At 36.8% G+C, this 25,190-nt stretch overlaps 1 protein-coding gene across 1 annotated transcript in view; it reads right to left on the bottom strand.

Annotated features, from left to right (window-relative positions):
* Positions 1 to 24,861, bottom strand: part of ASAP1 (ArfGAP with SH3 domain, ankyrin repeat and PH domain 1) — a gene marked incomplete at its 5' end in the record, with an annotated part of 58,414 nt that extends 33,553 nt beyond the window's left edge. The window contains 13 exons of the mRNA XM_009073048.1: positions 848 to 933; positions 3,272 to 3,458; positions 4,006 to 4,097; positions 5,052 to 5,185; positions 6,791 to 6,954; positions 12,899 to 12,947; positions 14,020 to 14,107; positions 15,259 to 15,328; positions 15,636 to 15,736; positions 21,999 to 22,085; positions 22,911 to 22,986; positions 23,757 to 23,842; positions 24,732 to 24,861. Of these exons, the coding sequence (XP_009071296.1) occupies positions 848 to 933; positions 3,272 to 3,458; positions 4,006 to 4,097; positions 5,052 to 5,185; positions 6,791 to 6,954; positions 12,899 to 12,947; positions 14,020 to 14,107; positions 15,259 to 15,328; positions 15,636 to 15,736; positions 21,999 to 22,085; positions 22,911 to 22,986; positions 23,757 to 23,842; positions 24,732 to 24,861 (1,350 nt within the window). The remainder of the gene's footprint in view (positions 1 to 847; positions 934 to 3,271; positions 3,459 to 4,005; positions 4,098 to 5,051; positions 5,186 to 6,790; positions 6,955 to 12,898; positions 12,948 to 14,019; positions 14,108 to 15,258; positions 15,329 to 15,635; positions 15,737 to 21,998; positions 22,086 to 22,910; positions 22,987 to 23,756; positions 23,843 to 24,731) is intronic.
* Positions 24,862 to 25,190: the final 329 nt, after the last annotated feature.

The raw sequence follows: 25,190 nt of genomic DNA, 5'->3' as shown, positions 1-25,190 counted from the left end.
AAGACTAGCTGTGCAAAGGGGTTCACAAGGTTACCCACACTGAACAGTAAGTGCAGAGCCCACAGGGCTGTAAAAATGCTCTTAAACTTGAGAACGAGAGAAACACACAGACAACAGACAGAAACACGTAAAAGACGATAGTTGTCTGAAGAAACTATGAAGCATCATAACTAAACAAAATCATTTTAATCTTCTAAAATAAAAACCTCTTTAATAACACTAAAATAACGATTTGGGCTTCTAGAACATTTTTCAAATTATGATCTCAGGCAGCTTGCAAATATTAGCAGTTGATTGTTTATTTTATTTGTTCCTCCACTACAGTCAGTACTCACACATTTCATTAAGGTCTTTTAAGGCTGAAAATTACTAGTTAAGAAGATTATGCTCTCAATAGCTTTAATACAGTTTATTAACTATTAGAACATCTTTTCTAAAGTCCGTCTAATGCCTGTTCATAATTTTCTGATAATGATCCTTGTTTTCTACTCTTACAACTTCTTTGCACGTGTCCTGTATTTGGCACGTTTTTAGCCCTCCCTCCTTTACCTGAACCACTCATTTGCATTGTTTCATATTGTTGTGTGCTCTAAATCACTGCTCTCTTTGGCTCTACAGTTTTTTCTTTCATCCTATTTTTAGGTAATTGCTTCCTATGTTTTTAATCTAGACTTCATTTCTTCTCTCTACTCATTAGGAGCACAAAGGTCAACTCAAAGGTACTAAATTATGCTCTTTTGAAGCATACCTAAGGAAAAGGATTTTAAGTGATGAGCAAACACTGTCCAAAGCACTGCCAAGATAGCTCTGAACATGCACAATTTAATGCAAAATGCACAATCCATACCAGTTTTGTACAAGGAAGTCAACCAGATGGAGAGAGGTTTGGTCAGCAGTCCGGACTGCTAAATGAAGTGCTGTTTCACCTGGCTCCTAAACACATGTAAATAGAAGTTAGATTTGTGTGTCTTATTTCTGCAAAGCTTGTAATATCAGACCCACTAAGATACATACCATTCACTCATTTACAACAGAAAAATATTATTAGGAAATTATGATGAAAACAGTTATAGCCTCTCTTATCTCTACAGGACACCATGTGCTTCAAAGGAAATAGCATCACACTTTCTGAGATCACAGCTTTCTCAAACCCAGTTTTCCCTTTTCTCAGCTGGATGGAAGAATCCTGAGGAGCCTTTAACTATTTTAGCTACTAGTAACTAATAGAGATCCTGTCACACAATACTGGGTGAGTTTACAGTACTTGTTGCTTGATGACACCTTGGTGAGCACTAAGCATAGCCATGACACTATTTCCTACAAAACCAGGGAAAAAAACCACAAAAATCATAGCCCACATACATTAAATCTCTTACAGGCTCACAGAACAGCCTGAAGTTGGAACTGACCCATGGAGGTCATCTGGTGTGACCTCCCTGCCCAAGCAGGGCCACCTAGAACCAGTTGTGCAGGACCATGCCCAGATGGCTTTGGAATATCTCCAAGGACTCCATAACCTCCCTGGGCATCCTGTGCCAGTGTTTGGTCATTCCTGCAATACCAAAATGTTTCCTGATGTTCAGAAGGGACCTCCTGTGCTACAGTCTGTGCCCACTGCCTCTGGTCACCACTGAAAAAGAGCCTGGCTCCATCTTCTTTGCACCCTCCCTGATGAGATTCCCCCTGAGTCTTCTCTGAGCACAACAGTCCCAGATCTCTCAGCCTTTCTTCATGTCAGGTGCTCCAGACTCTTACACGTGTTTGTGGCCCTGCATTGCACTCTCTCCAGTATGTCCAAGTCTGTTGTGCTGGGGAGCACAGAGCTGGACACAGCACTTTCAGCTGTGGCCTCAGCAGTGTTTAGCAGAGGGAAGGACCACTGCCCTCGCCCTGCTGGCAATGCTGCCTGGGATACCACTGGGCACCTCTGCCACTAGGGCCCACTCCTGGCTCATGTGCCCACCAGGACCCCCAGGTCTTTTTAGGCTGAGCTTCTTTCCAGCTGGTGATGCCCAGCATATATTGGTGCATGGGGTGGTTCCTCACAGATAAAGTGTTTGTCCGTGTTGAACTTAAACTGAGTCATATTTGATTTTCTATACATTTAATACATGCATCAAGGCATTTAAAGAGAAGTAGAAATGCTGTTTAATTCATTAACTCCTATTGATTCAGAAAGGACTTTTTAAAAACACATTAGAGTACATAAAATTAAAATCAGAATTTTTTAAAAAAGTGACTTCATTAAACATCAGAGAACTTACAGTGGAGAATGCTGCTATAAATGTCCTAACTTCAAGACTACATTTCAATTGGTGCTCATTCCTTTCTAGGTATCACTGCCTGTAGCAGCTGAGAATCACTAAGGAGCTAATTCTGTGGTAACTGCTGTGGAGGACAAATACAGAAAGCTTATCTTGCAGTTGGAGAATCTGTCATGTGTTTCCATGATAAGCACTGTGATAGCTCTAACTGCTGGGACTACGTTGAACTTATCCCCTTCACTCAATGCAGACAGGCACTGTGTCCTTTGCCAAGTTAGCTATTGCACAGAACTTGCTGAAAACATTCTCTGACATCTCTCCAGGTTGGGTTTATAAGTAATGGGAGAAAACATTGCTGAGCAAGTGATTACACAGCATTGATTACCTATAAAAACAGGCTATTTTGCTCATGAGCAACATTTCTCCACGGATAATTGAGGTCAACTTGGACTGATTTTTTGAAAAAAATTTCAGAAGGAAGATCAAGTATTCAAAACCTTATTCAAAAAAATAATCTCTTCCTGATTGAAAAAAATTGCACTAAATGTTTCATCAGAAGCCGTGAAGGTATCAGATTTATTTATTCCTCATCTACAGCAAACAGAGACTTGTGGACAGTCAATACTATGTTCCTTCAGCAACTATTTTATAAGAAGGTATGATACTGTCTGTGATGTCAGGTCACCTGGCTAACAAGTCAAGTCCTCTTTCTCTAGGCCTTTTCCTAAAAGAGACACTGCAGAACAGATGCTTTTCTGCACATTATAGCTGCACCAAGAACTGTGTATTACACCACCATTGCACTGCACACTCCTTTAGACCAACTGATGAGAAAAGATAAAGAGTTCTTTTCCCTCCCCACAACGATGCCACATTAAGGAAATGAAAAAACACCATTTTCATCTGCTATTTCCCTTGTTCCATTATGTAAGGTAGCAGCCCTTGGTCCTGGGCATGTTACAAACACACATTATTTAAAATACTCTCTGTTTACCTGATAAGCTTACCTGTCCAGGCTCCAACAGTGGCTCCATTAGCTCTACCCCCTCTGCATAGACTTGAATTAGTGCAAGTAAATCCCTGGATTTGACAGCCTCAAGTAATTCACTCAGTTTAGCTGCTGCAGAAGCACAAGTCTTCCTAGAGAACTTATGATCTACATACTTAGCAGTGATAAATTCTTTACGTGCAGTCCTGTGGGGTGTGAAAATAGAGCTTGCTTTAGAAATTTTTAGAAAAATGGGTCAATGATTTTAATTTAAAATCACCTTGTCTAACGCAAGAGTTGAGAAGGGAAGAGGAAAACTAAGTGATAACAAGTGTGTTATTTACTGATCTACTGCAAGTCTTCCTTGCAAACAAGAAATACAGTGCATTGCCAATTTTATCCTGTCCTCTTGTTATAGATGAAAATTACTCTGACTCTGGGGATTAAGACCAAAGAAAAGGCAGAGATAGTACCATTTAGCCTGTGTTTAGCACCTGAGGGTATACTCAATACTCAAAACCATTCAAGATTCAAATAATGAATCTTGAAACCCAAACTTAGTTTTCTACACCAAGAAGCTGAGGCAGCTAAAATATGGCTATGTGATGAGAGACTGAACTTCTAACAAACTCCACAGTTGGAGTAAAAACCCCCAGACTTCTCTCATCCTCTGGCTTGGTTACTGTTTAGGACACTTAACATCACATATATATTGCACAGTAAATTTAAAGAATTCAGAGATTCAAAACTTACATATCACTTGATGGATTGGGTTTAGGTGAAGGACTAGGTAAATTCCCTTCCATAATATCATTAAAACTAGTATTTCCTACATTCTTGGCCAGCTGCAATAAGAAAAAGAATAAATGAGGGTGGGGGTTTTGGGGGTCTAACAGCAACCTAAAACTAATAAAAGATGGAACTGTAAAATTAAAGCACAGTGATTCCACATAAATATAGAGCAATTAAAAAGATTTTTTAAAAAGTGTAAATCCTATCATTCCAGAACTTGTACAACAGACTTCACAGTCACAGCTAACTATTTGTCCTTCAAGGCAATCCGACTCCAACACAAAACCACAATGAGTAACCAGCAACATGAATCCTGATGCAGTGCTACTACACTGATCAGAAAGCTACTTTGGGAAAGAAGCTCAGACCTACTGAAGGTAATGCTTAGTAAAGTTTGACTTAAATTAACGGTAACTTTGCAAACAACTTAATATTTCAGAAAGAGAGCTAGTGCTAATGTCAAACCTATACCCAAATCCAAAACTGCCTTCTATCTTCTCTCAATTTTCCCACACAAAATTTCCATAACAAGTGCCACAGCTAGGGAGATAAACCTGTTGCAACTGTTTGTTTTTTCTTTGCTTATAATTTTCTTTGGTTTTTTTTCAGTAGTCTCACATCGAATTCCTTTCGTACTTTTAATATTGAAGTGTCTCTTTCATCAAATTAAAAGATTCATCCAACATTTTTTGTCAAAATTAGCAACAGTCATTCTCACTTGCCAAGTTAAATTAGCTTTCATTTTTTAAATCACAGGAGATTTTAGACTGCCCTGATTTAGGGTCAAGATCATCTACTGAAAGGCAAAATTCTGATGGCACTAATCACAATGAATGTTAATACTTATTCTGCCAAACTTCAGGAAATGAACATGATAAGTGGAAAGTCATCAAAAGCCTCAATAAAATGTGATATTATATAATATACAATGATATATCTCAATGCTTCCTATATATAGGTCAACATTTGACTAAAAAATATAAATAATCCAGATTAAAGAAATTTACCAAGAGTTCAGACGTTCCTAATTTGTCTAATTCCAAAGATTGGATTCGAGAAATATGCACACCCATTTCTCTGTGTATTCCAGAACACTCAATGCAGGTTAAAATGCCCAAATTAGTTGATAGCCATGTTGGATCTGTAGAATTGAAAAACAAAGTATTCAATTAAAGTACAAGAAAGGTTTTCAATGGTGGTAAGAAATCCAAACGTATTCTGAAATTATTCCTCATTTAATGTTTTAAAGAATGGAAATAAACTAAGAACATTCCATACTTTTCTCCAAACTGCAGCGCAAATTTAACCACAAATTGCTACCAGTGGAATTAAGCTTTTCAGATTTAGGGACAGTCCCAAAGGCACTGAATTTAGACGTACAAATTCATTCTGAATCAATGTATTTCAATACATTTAGGACTCTTTCCTGTACAAATAACGTATGGCTTTTATTTCCTGTTTTTAAAAGGAACAGATCTCCTAAATTCGACAAAATATGAAGCTTGAAAATTTACTTCTTAAACTTTAAATAGTCCTTCATAAAACATTAACCACAGCATTTTCCAGTATGCAAAATAGTAGTATGTTGCAGAAAATTTACAGAATGCTTGGTAGTCCAGGAACAAAAAGAAAAATTAAAAAATAATTGCTGTCATGGGGAGATCTGTATGTAATATTAGAATAGATCTTATACTATGAATGCTACATAAGAAGCATGACCAGTTTTTAAGGAAAAAGGAAAGCTCCAGACATCCTTCATACACAGACATGTCTTCAAATCAATCTCTTCCTTGACCTTAAATAGTAACTGCTGAAGCATTAAGAGTTTTAAAGCAGCAAGCTGAGGTGCAGGAGCAAAGCTTAAAACTTCACTATAAATTAAAAAATGAATGAGAAGCTTTAGCTTTACATAATGAAATAACTAACCAATTCCCTTAAAACTTCACTATAAATTAAAAAATGAATGAGAAGCTTTAGCTTTACATAATGAAATAACTGAAATAACTGAATTCCAAGACTGGACATAATTACTATGTGCTTTGCAATTTTATCTAATGATTTCTGCATCAGCAAGCATCTGCAAGATACATACTACCTACTCAGTTCCAAATGAGCATCACCTTCCTGAAGCATCTCTCTAGATGAGAGAGCTGCAAGAGCTGCCAACTACCACACCGACTCACTCACACTGGGACAAGTTGCTCAAGCTGCAAGTGACACCTAACTGACCTGTAACTCTGTACTTCTGAAGATATTATCTGTCAGGATTCCAACTCTGGGTCTCATTCTTTGCACAAGACTACTTATTCCACCTCAGAATACTTCTGATACTGCAATTCCAGTAGTCTCACGCCAAGATAAAACCTCAGAGCAAGATCCTGCCCAGGTCAATTTTTCCACAATCATTGTCTAAATATTACTCACTTCTACTTAGTAGCATGCACAGGATCAGTGATGCCAAGCAACTTCCATTCAAGTGCAACAAGCATCTAGACACAGTGCAACAAGAACAGTTCAAACTCCAGAGGGGCTTGAACTGCTGGAAGTAAGCACAGACAACACACAAAAATATTTTAGTGAATTAAATGGAACTAATGCAGGAAAGTCATATTTGTTCTTTTAAAAACAGGTTGAAAACTCAGAAACACACATCACTTCGAAAACTAGTTTGCACTCTACAAACACTTCTTTAAAGAAATTACTTTGCTCCCAACAAGAAGTTGATGACATGAACAAATTGAGATACCTGGTGAGCCACAATCACAACAGACTTCATTGCCGGGTAATCTCTGTATGTCATCAATAATGGCTTTTGTCAGATCCTCTAAACTGTTTTCCCCTGTGCTCTGATCTCCACGGAATGCCATATTTAATGCTTCTTCTTTGCTGTTAGTCAATACTGATATCCATCTAGCACAAGATAAAGACCTTAATGAAGATCTGCATTTGCAAATACAAGTTAATCTATAAACTGTAGAAAGCTTGCCAGGAACAAAATATTAGTGGGAAGACAGGGAAGGACTGTATTGTGGGAGAGACTGAGGAGTGGAGAAAGTGTGAGATGAGAAGGAAAATTTGGGGAAAAGTAAGTAAGAATGAGAAGAGACAAATAGTCTTAATTCTAACATCCCTTTGGTGAACAATCTTAAAGCCAAAGCAGTACAGTTCTCAGGTTTCTCAAGTAACAGAAGCTGTGGAAGAGAAAGGGTGTAATTAAGCTCCTGTAAACTTAATTGCTTTAAAAGCAGGTGCCAAAAATCTTCCTGAAGTCTATCCTGTTATTAAAGGAGAAAATTATAACCCCTAGTTTCTCCAGTGTGCATCCTTCTCTTCACAGAGGAAACAGCAAGCACCTTTTCAAATGTGTTGATGCCTAGTTGCCTTTTAAAATGCAGGTCTCTGTGCACTAATCAGAGTCAGACTGTAATGCTCAAATTAATGACAATTGCCATGGCAACCAATGGGGTAAAGAACAGAAATGACAGGAGAGTAATGATATTGATAGCCAACATAAAATTTTAAGAGCAACTGTTGACTGCAACAAATCAAGACTCTTTAATGGTATTTCAAGCACTAGGTCCCCACCCCCTGCCCCACACCACTCTGCGAGTTGCTGTTTACAAAATAATATTTTAATTAAAACCAAACAAAAGCCCCTCTCAGTAGCTGCAAGGTGCAAGTAAAGAGGGGAAAGCAGGTATACTGAGGACAAGCACATTGCAGATGGAGCACTGCCAACTTAGGAAAAGAGCAAGTTAAAAGAAAATCCTCTCAGGTATAGTGATTTTAGATCAGCTGCAAATAGACATTTATTTATTGTACAGAAATGTCTTCAACTGGCAGTGTCCATAATGAATTTCATGTTTACAATTGTCTGCAATCATCAGTCTTCTGAAGTGTGCTACAATTGTTATGGTCACCTAAACAAACATTGATTGAAATTCATAATTTCTCCCTGAAATAATAATGCAAAGATGAACTAAAGGATTTCAGAAGGAAATTTATGTACGTAACCTTGCAATACAGATTCAAAGTCTGAACTAGTATATGGGCACTGTATATTATATACCTCAGACACACACATTTTAAATTTTTTTATAGGTTGAAAATAATCTGGGAACTTGCACTTAACAGAAAATGCTTTAAAATCACTCTTAAAAATAAGAGAAACTGAAAAACTTGAAAACGAATTTGCTCCATAGTTTACATGCTGGAAACAATAAATCTGCATTAATCTCTCTCATTGCATGGTAAGAACCCACACTAGATGGCATTCTTCTGCAATTTTTCTGATGCAATCCAATGTTCTTAAAAAAATAGGAGGCAGCAGTGTCTTGCTTGGGTTATTATAGCAATGTTTGGTTAAACACAGAGTAAAGTAATAATTAAACTCAGAAAACATTTATTCTGACATTTGTTCATGATTTCTTTCAGGGTTACAATTTGATTAGTTTGTTAAAAAGGCAGAATTTGAATAAAACTCAACTAGGCAGTCACAATTAAAAATTATTAGATGCAATTGAAATAAACACAACACGACTGAGCCAGCTGTTAGTTTGATATAGATTTCCATATTACAAGGATCTAAACTGTCAGAGCAGTCATTTATTTTGGTTGCATGTGCTCAGCTAGAAGGACCCTGCATGTCACTGGTGTCACCTGTGAGTCAGAACAAGAGGCAGTGCAGTGTCAGCTCCCCCAGACACAGCCCAGGTAGCACAAGCACGAGGAGACACACTCTGAATGACACTGCTGTTTATACAAGGAGTGCCCAGCTGCTCACCAGGCCTTCCTGGCAGGCTGTGCACTCAAAAATAAACAATTCCAATCACTAAATACACTATGCTAATTCAATGTCAATAGTTTATAAAACTGCCTTCTGACTGTTGCTCTTCCTCCTTCTCTTCTCTGTATTAGTCTTTTTTTAACTTCCTTTATACAAAAATGTGTTTGCTTTATCTCACAATTCCACCAGTGCCAAACTAACAGTCAAAAAGCTTCTGGGAATGCTTTGTAGTGTTCTTTCAAATGATTTAAAAAATCAATCGAGTCTTAGAGTATTGCTTTGCCTTCTTCTTCTAGGGCAAGAGCAAATGACCTCAAGCTGTGCCAGGGGAGGTTTAGAATGGATACTAGGAAACATTTCTTCACAAAAATTGGATTGTCAACACTAGAACAGGCTGCCCAGGGACGTGGTGGGGCCACCACTCCTAGAGGTATTTAAAAGATGTGTAGATGTGGCACTTGGGGATATGGTTAGTGGAGGGCTTGGCAATGTCTGATCATTGATTGGACTGGAGGCTATTAAAGGTCTTTCCCAAGCTGAAGGATTCTATGATTCTATTCTACCTAATACAATAAAACAGGTTGTCCAACCGTGTACCAAACCTGCTTTCCTAGATCTCAGCAGTTTCTTACAAGCCATTAAGGAATTTTGTTGGCTGGAGATTCCCAGTTTTGAAGAAACTCACAAGGCTAAACAAAAATCTGGCATTGTGAATGCCTTCAGGAAATAGAAGAAATTTTTTAATCTTGGATGGACCAGACTGCCACTGGGATTCCTCTTATTTTTCTTCAGTATTTCCAAGCTAATAAAAAACCCTTCCCTGAGAACAACAACCAGTCTAATAGGGTTCGGTTTCTTTTGTTTACAATAGAAACTTATCTCTGTTTCTTCTGACAATTGCTATTGCAACATTGCTGTTTCCAGGTAAATGCATAAACAGAACAAGAATAGCAATAGTATTTTTCAAATCATCATAGAATTTAGGGGTTGGAACGGACCTTACAAATCATCTAGTCCCAACCCCCTCTGTCATGGGCAGGAACACCTCCTCACTAGATCAGGATGCTCAAGGCCTCATCCAGCCTGGCCTTGAACACCACCAGGGTTGGGGCAGCCACCACATCCCTAAGCAGCCTGTTCCAGTGTCTCACCACCCTTACAGTAAAAAACGTTTTTCTCACATCCAGCCTAGACTTTCCTCCTTCAGTCTGAACCCATTACCCCTCAGAAATAACTTTTTTTCTATGGAAGAAGTAACAGATAGTATCAAAAACTTCTGACTCAGTGTTCCCAAAGTAAAAAATGCCTGAGAACTGTTACTAAAAACTAGACTCAAATTAAATATATGTTTCTTCATAGAAAAGTTTCTGAATCTAGCTTTGTTTATAATCCAGGTGTTCCCTGCCGATATGGGTATACCCTTGACCTTCAAAAAGAGGGTAGAAAAGAACTAAAAGGTCATGTCTGGAATATGTTTGTCCCTACCCACAATTATAAAAAAAATAAAAAGCAACTATTATTGTATATGTTTAAAAAAGTAAATCCAGTTACATTTCTTATAATCTTCATATAAATATATATATATACACATGCATCAACACACTGCCACATACCTCCTCCCCAAATACACTGTACTTTATCTACTAGAGAAATAATGCACTGAGAACTTACAGACCATCAAGCAGTAATTAAAGGCCAACAGAGAGTTGCCTGGATAAAGCCCAAGAAATGCACTGGCCTGAGGGAAATGTTTGAAGGGAAATAATAAACCTGGATCTAGAATGTAGGCTTCAGTGGTTTGTGTTTCAAACCATCTGCCTTTTAAAATTACTATTATTTTTAAGTAGTTTGAGGAGCTATTTATGGAAGCAATGTAAAACGATCACTAGGAAAATGTATGCAAGGTCAGATAAACTTGAGTATAAAGATATGAATCTTGCTTTTTTCTCTGCTTAGATGTGAGTCTGTAAGGAAAGTGATTTCAAAACCTATTTATGCATTTATTTTTCAACTGGTGCACAAAGTAAAAAGGACAAAACAGAGGTGGCACTAAAACTGGGTGGACAAAATGCAAGATGGAGAGGAAAGGATCAAGAGAGAGGCACACATATACAACTCAGGTGGAAACTGGAACAAGATGATGACAACTCTGAGGAGCTACATCACTCAGTTCCTGCAGAACACTCTTAAATCACCAGGGTTGGAAGTCAAAGGCTGCTCTTTGCATGACACCTTAGATGATAAAACTATTTAGGGCCTACTCAGTGGCTGCACAAGAAAAAAAGGTATTTGGTTATGCTGTAGTTTTTCATTAATACATTTACAGTCATTCTGATTCCTCCATGGGCACAGTGGAACGAGAGGTGCTGATCTCCTCTCTCTGGAGACAGCCATAGGGCATGAGGAAATGGAATGGAGCTGCATCTGGGGACATTCAGATTGGACATCAGGAAAACGTTCCTCATTGGGAGAGGGTGGCTGGTCCCTGGAACAGGCTCCCCAGGGAAGTGGTCAGGGTAAGAACTCTGTGAGTGTTCAAGGAGCGTCTGGATGACGCTCTTAGTCACATGGTTCAGTTGTAGGCACTCCTGTGAGGAGCATGGAGCTGGACTCAATGATCCTTATCAGTCTCTTCTAACTTGAGATATTCTAGGATTCTGTATTCCAGTACAAGTCATTTTCTCAGCCACTGCACTTTAGAGTGATAAACGAGACTTCAGTGCTTCTAATGGGAAATAAAACCAGCCTGGAATGTCAAAACAGTCCAACAAGCAGCCAGCTAAACTCAATTTATTTACCTGCCAATCAGAAGAAATATGCTATTAACGTATTTTCCCCCTACCTTGCTCATGCATTAAGACAAAAAAAACCCCAAACAACAAAAAACTTCCAAATAAACCACTCCACCTTTTAAACCAACAAATATAGCAAAAACTAATTTATATAGCAGAGTCACAGAAACTTATGACTCATTGGAAATAACAGTATTTTCTTTCTGACTGGGAAAATTACTGGAATAATTAAGCTCCAGGATGAATGCAGTAATCATGACTAGCAAGTCAGCTTTGCATTTGTAAGAGCCAACATAAAGCTGTAGAAGTCTCTGGAAGGAAATAGCTGCACAACAAAGAATCCTCCACCCTTCCCATTTCCCCCATGCCTCCCAAGGCTGAGCTGTCAATGCCACTGCCTCCCAACGCCACCAAACGGGGGAAAAACCCTGCAAATATTCCCTGTACCTTTAAAATACATATGGAGCAACACAGTCTTCCATTAGAATACGGACACATAACGGAAGACTGACGCAGCCTGGAAGGCTCAGGCTTGCTGTCCTCTTCACTAGCAGCTTTATCCCTTGAACTGTCAAGTGATGAGCATTAGACAACATGCACAACACGTTTGGTGACACAGACAGCAATGTTCAGGAGATAAAAAACAGTGGTACATCAGGACAAGAAGTAGTTCTGATGCAGCAGAAAGCAAGATTGTTTTAAAGGGAAGAATCTGGCTGGAAACATGCATTAATGAAGCAAGTTCCTGGATTTGGAAGTACACAAATCTCAGAGATGTGCTTTGCTGTTTATTCCTAGGCCTACAATATAAAAGATGCATTGCCTGTAAATATTTTCTATGTCTTATACAGAGATCTTTTATCTATTTATAATTCTTAATTTAAAGGAAAAGGTAGGAGCAGGAGAAAAGAAGTAACTTCAAAATAGGGTTGACAGAGAAGAATGAAGAAGAATTTAAAGATATTTCACTTGAATGCTAATAATCTCATCTACTATATCATGCCAAGCAACTGCACATGAACCATGTGCTGGCAGGATACACCATCTAAATGGAGGTTTTGGTTAGTTTTTGGGGGGTTTAGGGATTGGATTTTTTTGTTACAAGGTTTTCAAAGAGCTGTGTAGCATGACACAAAATAGTTTACATTTACAGGTTGACAACAGCAGAAAAAAGAAACAGTAGGAACTACTTGTGCATTAACTGAGAAAACTACTTCATGTGATTTTATACACCTCTACTGGAAAAATAAACATGAAAAAATGTAAACATTCTTACGCTACGTATTCCTGTTCATCTTCTGCTTGAAAGTGGTATGTTCTGTTATCTGAAATAAATAAATACATCATTTCATTTGGCACATGATACATTTTAAAATATCTACATATTTGGTACTAAAACATATTTGGCAACTAAAGCCTTTAAGAGCAATTGCTCTTAACCAGCAACATGAATACCTTATGCATAGCTATGGAAAACAATTCTAAAACAACCAGAGAAGGATGAAACTGTGAATTTTGATTTACATCAAATGTAGGCATTTAAAGAGTCTTATGTTTAGAAATATTACAGAAAAATAAACATAGGGATCAAATTTTTGCCCTTTCAGAAGCCAAATCTGAAACATAAGTAGGAGAAAAGGGCAAAATGAATTTGTTCCTTTACATACTTTTCCCTCCATTTAGGTCAAGAAACCTTTTTTTACTACCCAAAGGATGCAATATGAACTGGTTAGTATCTCCCACATTCAAAGGTTTCATAGACTGTCCTTGTAAATTTGTTTCATGCTATGTATATAAAGTCTGAAAACAGTAAGTCAGCTCATCAACTTCAAAAGTGTTTTTACAACCAGACTGGATACAAACACCTGCTGTACAAGACCAAAATGGGAAGAAGGGAAATCACATGAGTTTAATGTTGAGAAGACAAGTCACTACCAATTTTAGACAAACAGAAGCAAACTTTTAAAGCAGGATAAGAGAACAAGGGAAATTGGTTCTCCTTGCCTTCTTCATACCCTCAAATAGCACTCAAAAAGCAGAATAGACAATGAAGATAAAAGAAGATGAAGCTGAAAGTCTTTCCCATTTCCTGGTGGATAAAGCTTACGCATGTTCCACTAAGCTGTTAAACATCTCTCTGGACTTAGGAGGAAAGCACATATGCTGCATTCCATGGCTTGTCACAAAGGAACAGCATTTATATCACACAAACACACAGAAAAGGTTCTATATTCATCTGTTCATTCAAATCATCTTCAAAACCTGAGGCTCTGAACACTCATGTCTAGATACAGACCTGAACTTTGAGCTCTAGCCTTATGTTTTACTCAAATTATCTTGCAATGACATCTCCAGAAATCCCACATAGTGCAAGATGGTACTAAAGATGCTACATACGTGATATTAGATCAAAGGACTTCTTATCTTCAGCATTTGGCTTCACCTGGCAGGTCAGTAAATTCAGTTTAGCTGGTTGCCTGTTGGACTAAAAAGAAAATTTATTTTACTTTAAAAATGTATTGATTTAGGATTATTTTCCTTTTCTGGGCAGTGGGCATGGATGATATTAATTTCAAGCATGGACATGCACATGTACACCCTGAAAACACTGGGGACGAGGATCACTTTGACTTGGTCTGCCAGAATGGACACATTGCTAAATATAAATGAAAAAAATCTTCATGCCAACTCTTCCTGACTATCTGAAAAGGATTAATGGAACAAACCTTAATTTACAATTTGCTAATATTGAAGTTTTGTACTGCATTTCATAAATAATGGTTAAATTATAATGCAGTTTTCCATTACAGCATGCCCGTATTCCAACTTTCCTCCCATTTGAAATAAAAGACAGAATCCTAAAACTTTAAAAGGGAAGTGGGAAGCTGATCTGGAGTTTCAGGACTTGGGATAAATACAGACTTTCTGCAAATATTTTACATTTTACAATATTCTGTGCTGTACTTAGGGTCACTTAAGACATGACAACTAAATATATGTTTGAAGTATTTTGGGTTTAAACAGGTAGTAAACTTTAGACACTGATGGCCATCAGTGGAATTTGGGGCAAAGAGTGAAAAAGGATGAGGAAATGGGACCAGCTCCTTTAGCAAGAGGAACTCCTGTTCTTTTGTTTCCAGCAAGTTTGTGTCACGCTGCCACAAAGCAGTTTCAGGACTGCCTTCACCATAATCATATTGTTGCTTCCTCATGATTTAGGATTTCTAGGAAGATACTTCACACAAACTCGCTGTGATCAAAATTTCTCAAAATTTCACACTTTTAGTTGAAAGCACTCAAAATATTAACACACTCACTCATCTGTCAGACTCCATCAATAATACCTCATATCAAATACTTCCCAAGTTTCCAAATTAAGTGTTTCAGGGATATAACATGACAATCCTACAAGCAAAACCAGCTGAAGCATTCACTGAGAAGTCTGTTCAATATATTTGCCATGTTCTTATCAAACGATTGATAAATGCATTTCAATATTAAATGAACTGTCCTAAGCCACAGTTCCTCAGAACTGCAACAGTCAGAAGCTGAAGTGACATCCTTTCTGTAAAATAAGATCAGCACCAAGGATAATGTTAATTTACTGTTTTCATATGAAAACATTAAAAGACTTACCGTTGCATGTGATATGGTAAGAATTCCATTTTTAACAGTGCACTTCCTTCTTTGCCATACTTTCCTTAACCTACATAAAAACACCAAGAACAACAATTCCAGTGACTAGACATAACTTCGAAACACGTTAACCCCATTAACATTTTGAGAAGATTAGTCTTAAACAGACACAGACAAAATTTTACTAAATACCTCACACCAAAAGTAACTTGGAGATTTGTGACAGGTCTTAACAACCTTTTAGAGACTTATAAAAACAAAAGGTTTCTTTTGACTATGACTATTTTTTACGTTTGCTTGTCATGTTTTTGTATTTGCCAATTCTGTGTTCAGATTCCAACTGTAAAACTCTTGAATATTTGTGGCGCATAACATACCCATCACTCTTCTTTAAAAGATAACCTTTCTTCTCACTGCCATATTCCTTATTCCCCTGAAGCTGATGCATACTATATCCTCCTTGTCTGCTCTGTGAATCCTGAAAAAGGGAAAACCAGAATTAATGTTTTCCTGATGTGCATGGTAAGTTTTCCTAACTCTTAATCCTATTTGATTTTTTATTCTCTACAACAACTTCACAAATTAATGCTTAAAACAAGGAGAGAGAACTCCTACTGCATGTTTTACAGTCATAGGAGAGTTTGCTTTTACATCATGTGATCTTGAACCAACTGCATGTTCAAGATTCGATTAATTCATTAGGTTTTTGAAGTACTGTATGGACACAAATACTCATCAAAATAAACTTTTAAAATACATATATTGAATATTGCATAATCTTATAATCAAAGAGCAAAAGGCTAAGAAAATTTCAAAAGGGAAGCAATAGAATACAGCATGCATATATATAGGAGCACATATATAAAAAAAGGCAAATGCTAATAATCACTATTTTCTTTTACCAAGTTAAAAATATGTATATAATTCATGAGTTTTAGTGAATGAAGTCAGCTGAAATAACTTTCGGCCTGATCTAGTTAAACAATTAAGAGAAATGGATTAACTTGTTATAAGCACATCAGAAAAAAAAAATTCCCCAAAAGTTCATTAAAACATTGACTTACTCTCCTAGACTTCGATCACGAAAGGCAAAAGCAATAGAGGAAAGAGAAAGCAAATAATTTAAAACAAGTATTATTATTTATTTAAAAAAACATGTTCTTTGAACATAAATTTTATAGCCCCCATATCTGTTAAAACAATGTTTCCCCTTTCTAATGACACCCGGAGAAAAAAGGCAAGAACTACTTTTTTAGGCACACTGGTGCTTTTTTTATCAACAAAACAAAATCCTGCACAACCTGGCACACATTACATTGGCTTCACAAAGCAACTAAAATGACTACAGGATCAAATTTGACTATGTGTCTTTCAGTCACTATCACCTTTAAATTGTCCAAAATGATACTGTATTCTATCCTCCACCAAACTGGAACTTATTCTGAATTTCCATTGAAGAAGATCAGGCTTAAAGTTGACTTTTAATTTTTGTAAATGTATATATAAAGGTATAATTAAGGACACAGTAACATGGTTTTAAATGTAGTTGTAAACAATAAGCTGACAACATTCCACCAAAAGAAAAATAAATAAAAACAAAGAACGGGATGTTCAATTACTCTTTTGGCAATAACCTTTCCTCTTTAGAGCACAGTTTCTTACTTTTACCACAACCAATATATATTGAAGATTCCTCCCTCCTATTTTACTCAGGGTCCTTACAACTGTTTTTCATTTTGTCCCCAGTTTGCCATAGGAGCTTAGGGAAAATTGCTTTGGTAAAACTGGCAGCTGTGGCTGGAAGCAGCACGAAGGTTGCTCTGTGCCATGTGCTGCCATCAACATAAGCAGCTCATTTGTTACAAGCAAATTCCAAATCCCCATTGGAATTAGGGTCCTATTGGCATTAGAATAGGAAAGAACATAATGAGATATAGTTCTATCAGATGGAGATTTGGGGAAATAAAGCAAAATGTAAAGAAGTACTTAACAAAACAGACACAAAACATGGTTCTAAAGACTAGCTATATTCAACTTAGAGCTGTTAGGTTATGTTTGTACCAATAATAATATATAAAACCAGGCAACAGAAGCCTATATTAAAGGCCTGGTTTCCTTTAGAATTTAAGCTTCTTAATATATAATCATTTTTCAACATACAAAATAAAATACTTAACACAATTAAAATGCCACTAATATTCATTTAAGTATCTTTTCTCCCAAACCATAAAACATAGTCATTTTCCAAAATCAGGGAATTCTTGCACAAAGTAAGAGAAACTGCCCTACCTTGGTACCAAGGCAGTACAGTAGTGGCCACAAGACACTGCATGTCACAGAGCCACAGTAAATGGCACTTCCCACAGTGAAGCTGTGGCACTAGCACTGCAGCACAGCCTGAGGCTCAAAGATGGCCAAGATGTGCCTTTCCAAGAGCCAGGCAGTGGCAGAGATTACAGTAATAGTTTTGTCAGTGATGAAAGGACAGGTATACCAGCAAAATGTGTAAGAGATGTCCATAATGCTCAATAAACACCTCGAATGCAACAGGAAGGCAGGAGTTGCATTATGAGATCTTGAAAGTGTTGGGAACAAAGTCAGCTCATTTTGTACATTAGTGGTTTTTCCTGCATGAAAGTCTGTGTACCAGAGAGTAATTTTTCCATCCATATTATTTCAAATTCAAGAAGATCTTAAATGCTCTAGTAGATTAAATAGCCATGCAGGAATCTCTTCGGTTGTCTGTGACAATAAGTCAGTCTGGGATGGATGGGATACCTCACTCCAAAGAAGTTAAAGGTGGCAGAACTTACAGTTTGGACAGGAATCATTAGTTTTAACTTCCTTCTCTTGAACAAAGGGTCAAAGAAACTTAAAACCACACACACAACCAGGGCCTCAGTTTAATTATTTCAAACTGTTTCCCTGACAAAGCAATGTTTGTTTAAGTGTACTTCTGAATATTTAAAAATCCCCTGGAGAAAATCCCAATCATTTCATGTTCTTCAATAATTCCATTAATCCATACATTATCCAATGGTGAGATTGCAATGCATTAATATAAAGAGAAAATGTATTCTTAATCACAATCAACCAGGCCATCTGTCACAGTAACAAAGCACAGCTTTAGGTACTTGAAGATTTGGATATACACAACGATGGAGACCTGACTGATGAAACTCAGGCCATATGTCTTCGAGTTTTGCTGTCTCTTAACCAAGGAGTAATGAAGGCCAACATGATGCCTCAGATTAAACACTGAATACCTAAATCACAGACATGGTTTTATCAAGCTCCTCAGTTATCTGCCAGCATCACTAAGCTCTGACTCACATGTAGCAGAATCACATGACTGAAAGTCCTCACACTGATTTTGAGAGAGACACTTGAACATCAATATCATCAAATGGTTATTTTATCCAAAATAGTGGATTCTTTCATGACAGCATTCCTCTCTCTCCCCCGATGATTTGCCTGGGTATCTGAGAATCACAATATTGCTCCCTTTCGTTTTAAGACACAATTTCAATTCTCTTCAAGCCAAACACTTTCTTTTATATTTACAACTTTATAGGCAGATGTGTTACATACACACATAGACACAGTTTTTCAAGAGTCCAAGAATTTATCTACACTGTAATTACAGTCAGCAAAGTTGCACAGTTTATTTTGGTGATGCCTGTGAAGCTGCTTTATTACAACACGTATTTATGTTTCAGAATTTGACTTGGTTTATGTCCATATTTCAGATGTGGTTACTTTTCAGTGAAGCACAAGAATTTTTACTACACTTCCAGGAAACCAAAAAAATACAAACTATTTCATTTGGTTTTCTATCTCATAATACTCTTATGAGTAACTTTTGAAACTTGACTTGTACCACATGCAGCCATGGAGGTACAACACACAGTACCAAGGAGCAACCAAGTTTGTTATACTTTATTGCTGAGAACTGGTTAATTACCAAGTAGGTTGAACTCAAGAACATACACAGCATCCAGGAGAAAAGGAGATATTTTTCTTCACTTCCCAGCTAATCATCTTGTAGAAGTAAAAGTCACATCAGGAGAGAGCACGTCTTGTTCCTTTGTGTGTTGGGAATCAACTCATAAAAACAATTTAGGATTTAAAGAACTTTCCAAATAGTTCTTGAAATCTAATGCTCTCTGTTCAACTTTCTGGAGTTGAGGATGAAGAATGAGCAGGAGTTGTGCCCAGAGTGATGTAGATACTAGGGAGATTACAAATGTCATGCATGTATGGGAAGCTCTGTAAGTGTTATGGAAGAGATCTAGCAGGTCCATGTACACATTGGAGATGAAAGGAAAAAACCCCAAAAGAAACAGAGCATTGGGAAACACTGTAAAGTATGAGATAAGGGAAAACTGAGTACCAGAAAGAGCTGGCAGGTTTTACAGTAAATTGGGACCTACTCAAAGGTGCTCTGTAGTGCTCCTGTTGGCATTTGGGACATGAAAGACATTTTAAAAACCATGTACAGTGTGTTTTAAGGTTGTGCTGTTCTTCAGAATGATGGAATTAGAGATGTAGGGAGAGGAAGAGTCTCCTGGTCATGGTTTGGCTGCTATATAATGTATACCTACACAACATAAGCACATATAGGCCAGTAATCAAAAGAAAAAAACAACACTCTTGTAAAAAAACCATGAAAATACTTAATTGCCTCCCTAATGTCCTATTCTTTAAGAAGTTCTGAAGAATTCCAGGAATGTAAAGATTAGTTAGCTTCACATTACATAAGGGAGATTCATTAAAACTACTTTTAAGAGCACATTTAGTATTGTATATACTGGAAAATCAGTGTAACTTTTGTGCAGAGAGGTTATGTCTCCAAAATTTCCTGGAGTTCTCTGAAAGAATCAGTAAGTAAATACACATGACTGATAGACTGTACCTGGACTGTAAATGGGCACCCACTGTTCCTTATGAGAGGGAAATCATTACATTGCTGCAGGACAAGAGGAAAAGTCCTCTGATGAACTAACAAGTTACAAGCAGGAAACAGACAAATAAGCTTCACAGAAAGCTGTGCCAACACATGTGGCATCTAACACAAACAGTTTGGAACAGGGTGAACAGTAAACTGTCGAAGTCTGATAGAAGGTATTAAATTATTCAGGATACCCAAGAAAGGGAGACAAGAATTTCTCAAGAACCTCATGATAGTGAGTAACTTGACAACAAATGACAGGTGAAGATCAGCATAAAAAAAGCCAAGTGATGCAGAGGGGAAGAGTAAAATACTGTGAGCTGACTATGAAGTTTCAGAAATAGGATGATATGGTTATAGCTTTAGAAATGATTGAACATTACACACCTGCTCTGCACTAAGCACTGGCTAAGATCTATACTAAGGCAAAAAAAAAATTATCAGAAATGATCTAGTGATGTTATCTAAATTCACATGCAATCACAGCCTGAGCAGGATATACAGACATAAAAGTTCAAAACAAATAAAACCAGAAAGAGTTTTCCACACAACATTCAGCCATAGTGGGAAAGACACAGATATAACATAAACTGATGGTTTACACTTTTTCAAAAAGCAACTGCACAAATTCAAAGAGAGGAAATCCATCGGGTGGTGGAGAGACTGCCAAGACAGTCAGGCTACTAATGGGAGGATATTCTGGGGAAGTATCAGTGTTTATGGCTCTGCATTTCACACTCAGTCTCTGTTACCCATTGGCGTCAGAAACTTGGCTGACTCAGTAATCCAGTTGCATATCATGTTCTTATGTATATTTGGTATTAGTAATACTGTCCAATCATATACCTGGATGATCACATATATTCAGCAGAATGGCATCTGAGCTAATGTTTAGTGATCATTTATATTTAATAACAGACAGCTGGCAAATATCAATGTCTTATTTACTAGAAAAAAACCAAAGAAAACTGAACAGAGGGTAAGCAAACTTTCCCTAAAGGAAAGCCACACCTATCCCCTTGACACTCAGTTTCACCATGGGATATTCAGTCTTGCTGACTCTTGGGCACTATGACTTGGAAAAGTCACAATATTATCTCAGGGAAAAGCTGTGATGTATATTATTAAGCTATCTCCTAGTTCAGGAAATATTCCAGAATATCTGAAATAGACATTGTATGTCCCTCCATTCATTTCTGATACTAGGGCAACTGATCATGTATTTTACTTTTTAACTGCCCAGTCTCAGCCACTGCTGTCTGATTAACAAACAAAAAGGGGGTTGGGAAGGAAAAATGCAGCACAAAATCCATGTGAGTTACCTGATGGCTAGTGTTATGCAAACCACAGCTAAAGGCAAGTCTAGTTCTTGTTCTCAGGATCACCTAGGTCAGGAAAATTCTGAGCACAAACTGGCTGGAGGATGGCAGAACACAAGACAAATGTATATCCCATCCCTTTATTTTTTTCCTGTGCAATCATTCTTTAACATGATCAAAGACAGGAAAAATTTATTTGATCCATTACAACTGTTGTTACACTACATTCAAAAAGTACATAAAAAGGAATAATTTCTTTCCATACATAAAATGGAAACAAAAAATTAATGTAAAAATATTGTTTGTTGGTAAGTAGGTGAACATTCTACATATTAGTTTTGTTATAATGTTCAAAGTCAAACACTTTTGAATGAATAACTACACAAATTGGACATTAATTAAACCAATTTGTGAATACAAAAGTCATAAATTTACATTATCTCTAAGAATAACATGTCTAAATTATTTACCTCCTTCTGATCAAGCTGCAGAGAAGATTTTATCAAATCACGGAGAGCAGTAAGTTGTTTCTTTTCTTCATCTTGTGTCTGCTTTATCTATGGAAAGAGATTACCATCATATGCTTGCTGGATGCAACTTTAATTTTAACTTCTTATGAATTTCAGTATATAATTTTAGATGTCCTGAACCACCACCTCAACTATTCTATGTTTCTGTAATAGCTGAGTGTATTTTGATGGTCCATTATCATGTGTTCACCTTCTATGCACAGACTAGACGAAAAGCAAGTTAAAATGAACATACAACTCCCTGTGCACTGTTTGTTCTGTTACACTTTAATAAGTCACTATATCTAATGCAACTAAATTAGCCTTTGAAATATCAATTAAATAACTCCAATAAACTTGACAGATGACTTAAGGAACGAAAATACAGTTTAATTTAGCACCAAATTACAATAGCAAATGGGATTATTGTAACTGATAATAGGATACAAAAGCACTTGGGTGACAAGTGAGCTTCGATTCCACATTATTACTTGTCTTCAATGAACATCACAAGTTAATTAATTTTAAAACAGGGGGGCTATAATTAAGCAATTTGATTTTAAGTACTGAAGATTGTGCCTAAAATTGATGATAATAATATAAGCAGATTCAAATATTCACACTTTAAAGTAGCTTTAATGCACCATTGAATTAGTAGTAGAATGAAAGCTACTTTTCCTAATTGCTGTAAAACCAAAGTTTAACATAGTAGAGATGTTTTTTCCTTGCCTAGTTATGTTCAGTTTCACAGAACACACTTTTCATTTCTAAGATGCAAATGCAATACAGACCCTTGTAGTTATATCTAAACTGTACTCATACAAACAAAACATTTCCATTTTCAGACATTAAGCTTCTTGCAAGTCAACTTACATTATACAAGTCAGCAGCCAACTTTTCAATATACTGCTTAAGTTTATCAGCTGTTTTCAAGCCATCTTGGAAGAAACTAGAATGAAAAATACCTGTGATTTATCAGGAATACATCTAATTCATAACACTAAATACATTGTCTTGTGGACAAAAAACAGCAAAAGCAATAAAACGTATCCAGTCCCTTCCGTGTTCAAAACCAAACAAATTAAAAAAAACCCCAAACAAACCACCTAAAAATACCCACAAAACCCCCACCTCTTCCCAGTAGTTTTAAATCTCCTCAGCAGTGGAGATATGCCATTGTGATTTTAACAAATATCAAGTTAGAGAGAATGTAGCTCAGCTCATTTTTATCACTGGTAGCCAACATGTTTCTCCCTTAGTAATTCCTAAAATCTTTTTCCTGTATTTAACTTAAGCAAAAGTTCCTATGTGTTTGTCTGTGTGATCTACTGATGACAAGGTTATACCTTACCAGTCTAACCTCCAGGAAGTTCAAACAAATTACTGACTTTCAAAATTCTTTCAAAATTGACACAAAAGGCTAAAAACTATTAATTAGAATTAACAAGATATTTCTAAAATTACATTCTAGATCCATGACTCAGGAACTAAAATTAAGTTTGTAAGCAACAGGCAAGGTTTTCCCTTGGCCTCTTTGTCCATCACTCCCTGCCCCCCTCACTGACTCTCACACTCTCTAATCAAAGCCTACAGCCTCACCAGATGACGATGCATCCACCTGGGAGACCACAATTATGAAAAAAACCCCAACAAATTGAAGCAAACACGTCTGTAAAAAAGCAAATCGGAACTAAGGCTTGAAAGCATTGCAGAACTTACTTGCATTGTGCATGGTAATACTTAATAAGGTTCTGGAGAAGGTCCACACCCTTTTTTGTCTTGATTTCATTAACCTTAATAAGATACTGTACAGACAATGAAAAACATGTTGTCAATCACATAGAATCATAGAATCATGGAATGATTTAAGTTGGAAAAGACCTTCAAGATCATCAAGTCCAACCTTTGACCGATCACCACCTTGTCAAATAGACCACAGCATTAAGTGCCATGTCCAGTAATTTCAAGTTCTCACAACCTTCAACAGTTTTCAAACCATAAACCATCATTTGCTCAATGAATTCATCCTCTCTGTTTAACCTGGGCGCTGACTCATAAGCCACAAGTCCATCACTGCTAAGTAAAATACCAAAGGGGAACAGTTCATTTGGCCACTTCTTAAAAATCCAAACACTTCAAAACATAAAACAAATTCAGGAAAAAGTTTTGCCTTTTACAGCTGTCTGAAGATGTCTCCTTTCTAATGCCACTGCAGTAATTACTGGAATATTCTAAAAATACAAAAACTGCACTTCAAAGTAATCAGCACTAAAATGTAATAAAAAGAAATATTAATATAAAAAAGTGGGTTTATGGAACTATCATTTATCACTTTCATAGAAATTTTAGAAGGCTTCAGAAAGCATGTTGGAAGAAAGATATCAAAAATACTTCCTGAACTGCTCAGCCATAAACCCGATAACATAAGAAATATTTCCGCAGTGTATTTTCAGCCCAAAAACCTTTCCATAATAAACTAAGAACAAAGAAAAGGAATAAAACCAAAGGAAGCCAAGTTTTGTACAAGAATTGCTAAAACAATCATCTTTATAGAGCTGTACTATGTGACATTTCAATAGTTTCCTCTCTCCACCCCCATCAAACCATGAAGCAATTTCACCACTTTTAAGTAATGCCCACAAGGTACTTTTTAAGTTATGGTGTCGTAACTAAAAACCGAAACTTGTTTCTTACCTCACACATCTGTAGCTGAAAGAGTCGTCTTTCCTTCTCCATCTCCTCTGCTATCTCAGCTCCTGTTATTTCAGTTCTTATCATCCCATGCTGTTTTGCATGTTCTCTTTTTTCCTTTTCAATCTTTGTACTGAAATTTGAATTGGAAAATATTTAGAGAATTCCCTCTACTATAATGTGATCTAATATTATGTAGGGAGAAAACAACAATTAGGAAGTATTAAAGAAGCCATTCTGAAGATTAATTCCTCTATGGTACCAAATCTTATATATTTTAAGTCTCCAGATGTAACTGAGTCATGAAACTGTCCTTCCTTCATTTCATCCTTCAGCTCTTTTCTCTAGTTTGTGTTCCACTAACAGTTCTGTAACTACAATATTACTGGTTTCCAACCTTGTAATTCTGTAAATCATTCCTTACCCACATAAAATATGAAACAGAGAAAAAAAAAATTTTTT

This window comes from Acanthisitta chloris, unplaced genomic scaffold, assembly GCF_000695815.1.
Source record: "Acanthisitta chloris isolate BGI_N310 unplaced genomic scaffold, ASM69581v1 scaffold21130, whole genome shotgun sequence".
Classification (NCBI taxonomy): domain Eukaryota; kingdom Metazoa; phylum Chordata; class Aves; order Passeriformes; family Acanthisittidae; genus Acanthisitta; species Acanthisitta chloris.
Note: the sequence above shows the minus strand (reverse complement) of the source record. Positions and strands in the feature narration are given on the sequence as shown.